This window comes from Bos indicus, chromosome 1 (genome assembly GCF_029378745.1).
Source record: "Bos indicus isolate NIAB-ARS_2022 breed Sahiwal x Tharparkar chromosome 1, NIAB-ARS_B.indTharparkar_mat_pri_1.0, whole genome shotgun sequence".
Lineage (NCBI taxonomy): Eukaryota > Metazoa > Chordata > Mammalia > Artiodactyla > Bovidae > Bos > Bos indicus.
Window position 1 is genome coordinate 68186741 of NC_091760.1, and position 12505 is coordinate 68199245.

The 12505-nt window shown below is 37.8% G+C and overlaps 1 protein-coding gene across 3 annotated transcripts in view; it reads left to right on the forward strand.

Moving 5' to 3' along the window:
* Positions 1-12505, forward strand: part of SEC22A (SEC22 homolog A, vesicle trafficking protein) — an 81774-nt gene that overhangs the window by 13433 nt on the left and 55836 nt on the right. For 2 of the 3 annotated variants that reach the window (XM_019956663.2, XM_019956670.2), the window contains one exon: positions 4330-4530. In XM_019956663.2, the coding sequence (XP_019812222.1) occupies positions 4330-4530 (201 nt within the window). Of the gene's footprint in view, positions 1-1206; positions 1292-4329; positions 4531-12505 lie in introns of all 3 variants that reach the window. The other variant, XM_070788711.1, reaches the window with a different exon arrangement.

Sequence of the window (12505 nt, forward strand, 5' to 3'; positions counted from 1 at the left end):
TTTCCTATTTGGAACCAGTCTGTTGTTTCATGTCCAGTTCTAACTGTTGCTTCCTGATCTGCATATAGTTTTCTCAAGAGGCAGCTCAGGTTGTCTGGTATTGCCATCTCTTGAAGAATTTAAGGAAGAGGTTTAATTTTTTCTCCTCAGAGAAATCTTATCAGTAGATCTATTGAAGTAGTTCTCTGAAAACCTTTCAAGAATTTAGAAAGGGAATGTCACTGCTGTTGTGCTTTTGGTTACAAGCCTAAAACTGTATATTAGGAATATCTGAAAGGCAAGTTTATGTAACTGTAGTTTTCCAGTTAGTAAGGCAGTTGGCAGTATAGCTTTTGTTATGTTTGCTCTTTCCATCTGAATTTCTTTAATTCTGGACTGCTGCTTTTCCATGGTAGGAACTATCTATTCCTAATGTCTAACATAGCCCCTGGCATAAATAATAAATGTTTGTTAAATGAATGGAACTTAACTAGGTTGGTATTCTTTTAGGAAGTATGAATCATACATTTTTGTCTTTTAAGTCATAAAAAAGAAAAGAGTAGCTTTGAAGATTATGTGAAAGTTGGCACTGTATGCTGCTGCTGCTAAGTCGCTTCAGTCATGTCCGACTCTGTGCGACCCCAGAGACGGCAGCCCACCAGGCTCCCCCATCCCTGGGATTCTCCAGGCAAGAACACTGGAGTGGGTTGCCATTTCCTTCTCCAGTGCATGAAAGTGAAAAGTGAAAGTGAAGTCGCTCAGTCGTGTCCGACTCTCAGCGACCCCATGGACTGCAGCCCATCAGGCTCCTCTGTCCATGGGATTTTCCAGGCAAGAGTACTGGGGTGGGGTGCTATTGCCTTCTCCTGGCACTGTATAGTAAAGCTTATTCCTAATATTTCTGTTGAGAATCTAGAAAGAGCAAACATAAAGAATGCAGTTTCTTTTAAACAGTACTAAGAATATGGATGTTTGGAAACTGTAAGTCACAATCCTGCCCTCATGTTAACTCCTAGAGTGGTCCTTGCGTTTCAGTATACTTCTGGAAAGATGAAATTTTCTGTTTAAATCATAAATTGTAAGGGTATAAAGTAAGCCATTTTCCTAATTTCTTACACTTAGGCTAAATGTTACAATTGTGGTTTAATAAATGTAACAACTTTAAAAAGAGATTGATAGTATAGACATTATCCCTTGATCCCAGCTTTCTTTTGCTACTGCCTTCAGGAGGAAAAAGGAGCTGGTTGAATAGGAAGACAAAAAATGATTTGGATATGTCATGTTGGAACTTTTGTTTGAAGATTCCATTATGGTAAAGACTAATTTAATTCCTGCTGGGTTTTTTTTTTTTTTTCCTTTCAAATAAATGGAAAAGAAAAATATTAAAGGATAATGACATATTAATACCTAGCTTTTCCTCTCATTCCCTCATGAATAGAGGTAAAGGGGGAAGTAAACTTAATGTATTAACTTTATTATTTGGGTTAAGTTTTGTTATCAATTATCATCATGATTGGGCACTCAGATTTCGACTTGACATAGCGACAAAAATTAGGGACCCCTGGTTTCCAAACTTGGTACCAATTGATTTTCTTTGTCATTGTTTGATATATTACTAACTCAGTTTTTCATTTTTGGAGCGAGATAATATTGAACTAAGTTGATTAGGTAAGGATTAATTTAGTCTCTGAGATATATTATCTTGAAAAAAGCCTATGACATTGTTACCAAATTTTTCAATTTTACTGCTGCTAGTGAAGGAGACATATTTAGTGGCATTATGCTCTATGACCTGGCAAGAAGGAGTTATCACTTAATTTTAGACTGCTAACAGACTGGTTCCAAATAGGAAAAGGAGTACGTCAAGGCTGTATATTGTCAGCCTGCTTATTTAACTTCTATGCAGAGTACACATGAGAAACGCTGGGCTGGAAGCACAAGCTGGAAACAAAATTGCCAGGAGAAATATCAATAACCTCAGATATGCAGATGACACCACCCTTATGACAGAAAGTGAAGAGGAACTAAAAAGCCTCTTGATGAAAGTGAAAGAGGAGAGTGAAAAAGTTGGCTTAAAGCTCAACATTCAGAAAACGAAGATCATGGCATCTGGTCCCATCACTTCATGGGAAATAGATGGGGAAACAGTGGAAACAGTGTCAGACTTTAGTTTTCTGGGCTCCAAAATCACTACAGATGGTGACTGCAGCCATGAAATTAAAAGACGCTTACTCCTTGGAAGGAAAGTTATGACCAACCTAGATAGCATATTGAAAAGCAGAGACATTACTTTGCCAACAAAGGTCTGTCTAGTCAAGGCTATGGTTTTTCCAGTGGATATGTAAGGATGTGAGAGTTGGACTGTGAAGAAAGCTGAGCGCCAAAGAATTGATGCTTTTGAACTGTGGTGTTGGAGAAGACTCTTGAGAGTCCCTTGGACTGCAAGGAGATCCAACCAGTCCATTCTAAAGGAGATCAGCCCTGGGTGTTCTTTGGAAGGAATGATGCTAAAGCTGAAACTCCCGTACTTTGGCCACCTCATGTGAAGAGTTGACTCATTGGAAAAGAGTCTGATGCTGGGAGGGATTGGGGACAGGAGGAGAAGGGGACGACAGAGGATGAGATGGTTGAATGGCATCACCGACTCGATGAACGTGAGTTTGAGTGAACTCTGGGAGTTGGTGATGGACAGGGAGGCCTATGTGCTGCAGATCATGGGGTCGCAAAGAGTCAGACACAACTGAGCGACTGAACTGAACATGTTGTAATTCAATTTTTTTCAAAGTATGGTCCTTAGATAAGCATAGTAATTACTTGGGAAATTTGCTTAAAATAGAAAATGCTCAAGCTCCACTCCTTAGTCAGTGGATTAGAATTTTTTGAGGGGAGGACCCAGAAATCTGCATTTCTAATAAAAATTCAAGTGGTTTTGATACAGGCTAAAATTTGAGAACCACTGTGTATGTGTGTATTTTATCAAAGTTTGACTGTTTACCTGATTTCTTTCAGACTTGTATAAACCTATGGTCTTTTATTTATTTTTGTAAAGCATGATTAGAATATAATAAAACAGGTCATTATGATTTAGTCAGTTCAGTCACTCAGTTGTGTCCGACTCTTTGTGACCCCATGGACTGCAGCACACCAGGCCTCCCTGTCCATCGCCAACTCCCGGAGTTTACTCAGACTCATGTCCATTGAGTTGGTGATGCCATCCAACCATCTCATCCTCTGTCGTCCCCTTCTCCCGCCTTCCATCTTTCCCAGCATCAGGGTCTTTTCAAATGAGTCAGTTCTTCGAATCAGATTGCGAAAATATTGGAGTTTCAGCTTCAGCATCAGTCCTTCCAATGAACACCCAGGACTGATCTCCTTTAGGATGGACTGGTTGGATCTCCTTGCAGTCCAAGGGACTCTCAAGAGTCTTCTCCAACACCACAGTTCAAAAGCATCAATTCTTCAGTGCTCAGCTTTCTTTATAGTCCACTCTCACATCCATACATCACTCTCACATCCATACATTGTGATTTGCTTTCTGGTAAAAAGATTGAGAACAGCATTGATTAGTATTCCTTTAGCTTTAAGACTTATTTTTATAAAACATTTATCTGATTATAAAAATAATATATTCCCATTGTGGAATATTGCAGAGAGTTAGGAAATTATAAAGTAACTGTTACCCATAATACTGTTTCTTGGAAATGAGCATTCTGATTTTGTCATGTTTCCTTCCAGTATCTGTTTGCCATTTATCCCTCCCTTCTTCCTTTTCTTTGTCTTTATGGAAAACAACATATATAGTTTTGATCCTGCTTTTTTAATACCTAACATATAAACATTTTACCATATCATTAAACTGTTCTTAACAAACATAACTTTTAGTTGCATTATATTCCATTATGGGGTGTACCAGTAATTTGTTTAACCATCCCCCTGTTGTTGAATGTCTAGGTTATTTTCAGTTCTTTCTATGAGAAAAATGTCTTTCTGTTAAAATTGTTTTCTAAATCTGATTATTTTCTTTAGGATAAGGAGATATATATATATATATATATATATATATATGTATATTTATTGTGGTCAAAGGGCATGTCTTTCTAAACTCTTGTTGAGCATCACCAAATTGTTTTCACAATGCTGTTTATTCCAATATTTATTTCCATGTATACTTACAGAAATTCCAGAAGGAAGCAAGTGGTTTTTTTTTAACAACTAATTTGTGAAAGAAAGTATGATATGTCATTGCTTTAATTAGTATGTCTTTGATTATTAGTGAGTTGCATATTTTTGCACTGTTTATCAGCCTTGGGCTTAATTTCTTACCTAACCCAAATTGTTAATTTGTTTCAGATCTTCTCTGCTGGTGGAAATGTCTATGATTTTATCTGCCTCAGTCATTCGTGTCAGAGATGGACTGCCACTTTCTGCTTCTACTGACTATGAACAAGGCACAGGCATGCAGGAGTGCAGAAAGTATTTTAAAATGCTCTCAAGAAAACTGGCTCAGCTTCCTGATAGATGTACACTGAAAACTGGACGTTATAACATTAAGTAAGACTTCAGCTTGCTCCCTTAGAATCATTTGCTTAGTGGTTGTCATTTTAATGAAATTTTAGTTGTTGAAATAGAAATTAGTGTTTGATTAGTTTAGGAAAGCTTTTCAAGTCAAAAATGATGTGATTCTGAACTTATACTAAATAATATTTATTATGTCATTACCGTTTTTGTAGTTTCTCTGTGTTTATGTCTGGCTTTAGTAAATTTTATATTTTTACAGATTGCAGATATTCTGTCTTGTAAACTGATCATTAGGTATTTATTGGTGTTCTTACATGTCCAGGAAAACTTTCATGGGAAATATAAAAAAATCATACCCAATAGCAGCCCTCAAAGAACTTACAAGATTTATATCCTAGTGATAGGAGATAGTGCTCATCATTATTATTTATTGATGTAGTGCCCAATAAATAATGAGCAGAGGGATAGTGACTTTTTGGTGGTCAAGGGCCTCTCTGAGAGGGTGACATTTGAACAGAGATCTAGAAGACATGAAAGACGACAGTCTTATGAATGCTTGGGATGAAGATCAAAGTGTGGTAGGTGCATTAACCTGGCCTGGAGTAGTGAATGGTGATTTAGGGATAGTTATGGGAAATGTGAGATAATTAGTATGGGGCCATATCCTAGATTTCCCTGAAAGTTCAGGTCTAGGGATGTCACTTTGATGATGTAATAAGTTTAGGAAACTTATTGCAAGTTTGAGGAAAATGGCTTTATAAAAAACAATGCTGAGACAGTGAAATATAGGGTGAAATGGAAAGTCTGAGCAGAGGAGAGAAGTCAGCTTGTAATTAGGGCCTGAACTAGTAACATAAAAGTGCAAATGAAAAAGAAAATGCCAACCAGAAAGATACTTCAGAAGAAGAAATGGTTAAGCCTGATAAGATAGAATATCAGAGAGGAAGAGAAGAAAGGGACGAAGTTGACTTGGAATAGGACAAAATGAGATCTTTGAAAAGGGTTGCTTATGTGGTGAGGAAGAAGAGGGAGACAGTGAAGCTCTATTTTGATCATTTTACTTGAGGTTATAACAAGGCATTCAGTTGAAGTGGTAGAGAGATTTTGTTGTTATTTACATAGAAACTGAAACTGTGAGGGTAGACATGCCCACTGAGTTTCAGAGAGGCCCAGAAGAGAACCTTAAAGAAGGTCCATATTTGCTTGGGTTACCTGGGATAATGAGCATTGTCTTTACTTGGTCTTTCTTAGAGTTTTAGCTAGAAAATGTGGTGGTCATGGTGGTTAAAATATATCTAAAATGATATCTTAGTCTACTTCTATATTTTGAAGAAAAAGCCTGAAACCTTACAATATTTCATAGGCTCTTTTAGTGCCCTGGGTTTATCATCCTGAGTTCCAGTTGTTGTATACTGCCAAGACAGATTGGTTTGAATATGTATTAATTCTGGCAGATATCCTGGACTCTAAAGAAACCAAATGCTTGTTTGCAAATGTTTTTTGTTCCTCTACCTTGTTGGCTTAAAAGGAGAGTAGAATGTGGTGAAATTTTAGCATTCTTCCAGTGCTCAATGCTGTTTAATTGTTGTGAATTCTAGATTTTGTATTATTTATTTGCACCCATGTTATTCCACAAAGGATGTGAGGCAATTAAAAAAAATTCAAGAGTACAGGTAAAAGAATCATATGAAAGAAAAAATAAAGATAGAGTAATAAAGTGAAGTAACATATCCTTCTAGAGATGCAAGCTACATAGTCCATTAATTTTTTTAGAAAAAGGCTACAAACATTGTTCTGAACTTCTTTGAGGCCAAAACAAAGGGGGATAATGGGTCATTTATGGGATTCACAGGTTCCATTGCGTAAAAACATTGCTTCTCATGTTATTGAAACCTGATGTACATAAAGAGAGACAGAATTTGGGTAGTATTCTTCCAGCAGCCATACTATGAGCTTTTTATGATTTTTCTTATAATATTGCTTAGTGTAAGCAAATAGCTTGATGCAAAAAGCAATTTATTAGCGAGTTTAGGAGTCAGGTGAATCAGCAGAGGTCTAATCAGCCTGATCTAAGAATATAATTTAGAAATGTCTAAAGGAATAAATATGTTACATGGCCCCCAGAACCACATATAGAAAAACCTCTTTGTGTATTTTTATAGCCAAGTTTTAAGAAAGGTTTTAATAACAGAGAATTTTTAGTTCTAGTTCCTAACAGCCTGGATTTCATATATTTTCTTTCACTGATTAGAAGTCTTGTTAGTTGGTTTCTAGTTCATTGAGGTTTTTATACAGTATGACAACAAATTTAGCCTGAAATACATAAAATTGGAAATTGCTGTGTTACCCGACATATTTAAAATTCTCACATGACACCTCTTTTTCTAACCACCATGAGTTTGCCAGGTAAAACCCAAAGATCTATAGTAGTAGTTGCAGCACAACGTGAAACTGGCAACACTCTGCACTTTCTTAGCCGTATTTCTAAATACTTCTCTTTCTTTCAAAGCTCCGCCTATAGCCTGTGTCTTTTGAGTCACCTGCCTCATTACTACCGTTTGATTTCTCTAGTAACCTCACTCCCTTCACAGATTGCCTGTAGAACTTGTTGACTGACCTTTTCAGCATTTTTTTTATTAACATTTTTTATAATTTCTATATCCACTCTCTAAAACTAGGTTGTAACTCACTGAGATAATTGACCTGCCCTGGCTTGTATTATTTTTGATTCCTCACCTTTAAGCATTGTGGTTTTTAGATTTGTACAGAAATTGAAGTGCTCTTTGCAGAATACCCCTGAGAAGCCAAACTAAGTGTCAAATAATGTGCTAAATCAGATGGTACCTCACCTTAGATTCTAGTTGAATAGGTAGAGGAAGTTCAAAGTTTTAAGAAAAAAAGTAGGTGAGTAACATTTAAAATAGAGAAAATTATTTTAATTTTCTCCCCCTATGTACTGGATAAAAGATAAATTTCAACAGATTGTAGTACCTGAATAATGCAGTTCAGCTAATGGTGCACGTTCTGTGGAGCCTGGCTTGTGGTGACACAGTGCCATGCACATATCATAGTAGCTGCTACATAAGGGGTGGTTGTGCAGTATGGCAGCAGTCAGAGTGCAGTGGAGTTAAGTCTTCATTTTCTTTTAATTCTTCAACTTGACTGATCAGGGTGGGGTGGGGAGTGTATAACCCAGTTTTGTGATTTCTTTTCCCATTGCATAGTGATAGTATAATTCTCTGTATAAAATTTTAAGGAATTCATCTGTTTTATTAATTGAAGGATACCTTCCTTAAATTATAGTGTTTAATAGATAAACATATTACTACTTAGGGAACAACAGTGACTCACACAATAATTATTAACCATATGGAAATTAAGTTGTATTTTATGAAATCTCGAAACTTTGAAATTGGCTTTAGGTGTTTAAAAAATATAGTTGTACATTTTGAAATCTCTTTAAACATTGAGACACTGATCTCATGAAAAGACAAACCTTTGGAAAGTCAGTCATACTCTGAGGTGAGTTTAGTGCAAGAAGTGAAATTCCTTAGTTCTTTCATAACAAATTCATTTGAAGTCTGATATTGGCTGTGAACTTCATAGGTTCTCTCCTTACCTGTGGAGTCACTTTCTTCATATTTGTCCCCAAACTGCTGCTACCAACCAGGAATGCTGTCTTAGACTTGTCTACCTTTTTGTTTTTATTTCCGGGATTCCTTTCATACTTTGGTTGTACTTTCTGATTATAGGAGTAACAACTTCATCAATGAACCAGTTAGTAAGTACCTGCAGTTGCCAGGCGCGTTAGTTACAGTAGCTCCCCTACACGTGAATGAGTTGCATTCTGAGAGCATGTTTGTAAGTCCAGTAAAGTTAGCCTAGGTACCCAGCTGACACAATCAGCTATATACCACTGCTTTTATGCTTGCTTCTGGACATCCTCAGCTTGAAGTAAAGATACTATAATACTGTATTCTAAACTACACAAAAGCCGACCCACTTGTAGAGGATGCATGCACGTGACATTGTGTGCCAGACGTGTGAACTAACTTACGTGATTAGACATGCAAACACGTTTGCATCTTTGAAAGTTTGCAACTTGAAGGTTTGTATGTAGGGCACTTACTGTGCTTTTCATTAAATTTTGCAGCTACTCTGTGAATGGCTATTAAATAGAACTTTTCCCCATTGTCAAGGGCAAAAACACAACTCACACTTGCTTAAGCAAAAAAGGGTATTCTGAAGGATAGGCCAGATTCCTAGTTGGGTGGAGCCAGGGACTTAGATGTTACCAGGAATTCTTCTCTCATTTCTTCAGTCTTTTCTTTTACAGATAGATGTTCTGCACATATTGGAAAACACTGTATGGTAGCTTCAGGCTTACTTCATTACAGCTGGGCAACCCTGCCCCCTCCATATTTCAAGAAAAGGACCTCAATTGGCCTTGTTGTGTCATGGCCCATTTCTGGACTAACTTTGTGCTTGGAGGTACTCTTAGTTGTCCTGACCTGGTACATACCCATCTAGTTGGTGGGGAGCTTTATCAAAGCCATATGGAATAGGTAGTGGGGCTGGAGGTAGTTCCCCAAAGGAAAGAGGTGAAGGGATGCTGGGCAGATAGCTGTTATAGTACTACCACTCCTATTGTACAGATGAGGGGACTGAGACTTAGGGGTGTAAAGAAACTTATTCAAAGACACAGAGCTAATAAATCGTATATCTGACGTACAGTCTGTAGGGTGGTTCAGAGGGTAAAGCATCTGCCTGCAATGCGGGAGACCCAGGTTTGATCCCTGGGTCAGGAAGATCCCCTGGAGAAGGAAATGGCAACCCACTCCAGTACTCTTGCCTGGAAAATCCCATGGACGGAGAAGCCTGGTAGGCTACAGTCCATGGAGTCACAAAGAGTTGGACACTACTGAGCGACTTCACTTTCTTTCTTTTTCTTTTTTTTATTCACGTTAATCTCTGGTAAAAGAGGGAGTTACCTCTCTTTACCCTTAGCCTCTTTGCTGACAAAGCACCTTCCTAATTCTTTTCATTTTATGAAATTAACTAGGGAAGAGTGTTAAGTGAAACTATCCCTCCTCCCTTTTTTTGGTTGAAAAACAATGAGGAATAGAGTATATATGAAGTCTAAAATTGATGAGAAAACACTGGAGACGAGGTGTTTGGTGGGGGCGGGGGATGTACCAGGGTAATGCAACCCACCAGTAGTTACCAGGCCACTTGGGGGAAGAAGATAACCTGTGTTTTGTCTCATTACTAGCATCGTATTACTTTTCTATTGTTTATTATGGTAAGATCCACAGCTTTTCAGCTCCATGTATGTTAAATAGGCTCTTATGAACTGATCTAGAAATCTAGTTATTCTTACAATGCAGTTTTTGTAGGTGTAGTAAACCTCTGAAATACAGCTAACAGGCAGATAAGAGGCTGTCAATGGTTGGTTATCTAAAAGAAGTTAGGATCTTTATTCCCTGGAATGTGAAGGTGTAAAGGAATAGGGTTAATGGGAACAGGTAAATCAGGAGATAGATTAACTTTGCAGAAAAAGAAAATGAAGGCTGTCAAAGGCAAAGTTTGTATCCAGGGTTCTGATGGTGTAATCATCTTCAGTCACTTAAAATCATCTGATTCTCCTTTTCTTTTTGTTTAGTTGCTAAGTCGTGTCCAACTCTTCTGTGACCCCATAGACTTGCAAGATGACCCCCTGGATCAGCAAGATCCAAGAAGGGAATAGCAACCCACTCCAGTATTTTTGCATGGGGAATTCCATGGATAGAGGAGCTTAGCAATTTACAGTCCATAGGATCACAAAGAGTCAGACACGACTGAGTGTCTAATGCTTTCACTTACTTTCTCCAGGGGATCTTCCTGACCCAGAGATTGAACCTGTCTCCTGCATTGTCAGGTGGATTCTTTACCACTGAGCCACCAGGAAAGCCCACTTCTTCTTTAGCTTACTGTTATAAGTTGCTATCACCTGACATATTACATATTAATACATATTTTCTTATATAATGAGGTTTAAGTTAGTAATGAAAATGGGTCTTTTATTTATGGGATAATGTATTTATGATTTAGCTCTTCACCATTGGAGGATAATTAAAGGTTGGCTACGTAAGAGAGGAATAAATGAGAAAATATGAAATTCCTGATAGAATGTGGAGCATGGCAGACGCTCATTGTTACTTAGTTCTCTTTCTGGTTCTTGTCATCGTACTGTCACTGTACGGTCCCTCTGGTGGTAAAGTCTTATTTTCACTTTGTTTCTTACCATATATATTTGGTGATAACAAATTCATAAGGTATACTCAATTTCATAACATCAAACCATTTTTTATGTTTAAAACTTTAAAATCATTATTTTAGGAAATGGAATGCAGTTTGAAGTTTTTTTTCTTAGGAGTAGATTAGAGATTTCATGTCCAACTGGAGAACTTTTCTTCACCCAGGAAAGCTGTTTACTTGGTGAACATGGCTACAAAGGATGAGCAGATTTTCTATGTGCAATGGTACAATTGCAGAATGAAAATTATCAGTTCAGTTCAGTTCTGTCGCTCAGTCCTGTATGACTCTTTGCGACCCCATGGCCGCAGCACGCCAGGCTTTCCTGTTCCTCACCAGCTCCTGGAGCTTTCTCAAACTCGTGTCCATCAAGTTGGTGATGCCATCCAACCATCTCATCCTCTGTCTTCCCCTTCTCCTCCTACCTTCAATCTTTCCCAGTGTTAGGGTCTTTTCCAGTGAGTCAGTTCTTCGTATCAGATAGCCAAATTATTGGAGTTTCAGCCTCAGCATCAGTCCTTCCAATGAATATTCAGGACTGATTTCCTTTAGGATGGACTGGTTGGATCTCCTTGCAGTCCAAGGGACTCTTGAGAGTCTTCTCCAACACCATAGTTCAAAAGCATCAATTCTTTGGCACTCAGCTTTCTTTATGGTCCAACTCTCACATCCATACGTGACTACTCAAAAAGCCATAGCTTTGACTAAACAAACCTTTGTTGGCAAAGTAATGTCTCTTCTTTTTAGTATGCTGTCTAGGTTGGTCATAGCTTTTCTTCCAAGGAGCAAGCGTCTTTTAATTTCATGGCTGCAGTCACCATCTGCAGTGATTTTGGAGCCCCTCAAAATAAAGTCTGTCACTGTTTCCACTGTTTCCCCATCTATTGACCATGAAGTAATTGGACCAGATGCTATGATCTTAGTTTTTTAAATGTTGAGTTTTAAGCCAACTTTTTCACTCTCCTCTTTCACTTTGATCAAGAGGCTCTTTAGTTCTTCTTTGCTTTCTGCCATTAGGGTAGTGTCATCTGCGTATTGAGGTTATTGATATTTCTCCTGGCAATCTTGATTCTAGCTTGTGCTTCATCCAGCCTGGTATTTCGCATGATATACTCTGCATGTAAGTTAAATAAGCAGGATGACAAAATACAGCCTTGATGTACTCCTTTCCCGATTTGGAACCAGTCTGTTGTTCCATGTCCTGTTCTAACTGTTGCTTCCTGATCTGCATACAGATTTCTCAAGAGGCAGGTCAGGTGGTCTGGTATTCCCATCTCTTTAAGAATTTTCCACAGTTTCTTGTGATCCACAGAGTCAAAGGCTTTAGTGTAGTCAATAAAGCAGAAGTAGATATTTTTCTGGAATTCTGTTGCTTTTTCTATGATCCAACAGATGTTGGCAGTTTGATCCTTTGCCTTTTCTAAATCCATGTTGAACATCTGGAAGTTCATGGTTCACGTACTGTTGAAGCCTGGCTTGGAGAATTTTGACCATTACTTTGCTAGCGTGTGAGATGAGTGCAATTGTGCAGTAGTTTGAACATTCTTTGGCATTGCCTTTCTTTAGGGTTGGAATGAAAACTGACCTTCTCCAGTCCTGTGGCTGAAAACTATATGTAATACAAATATTATTGCTATTTCAATTACTTTTTCATTTAGCATGCTAAAAAGTTCAGTTTTGTTTCTTTAATCTTGTTTTGTATATCATTTTAAGT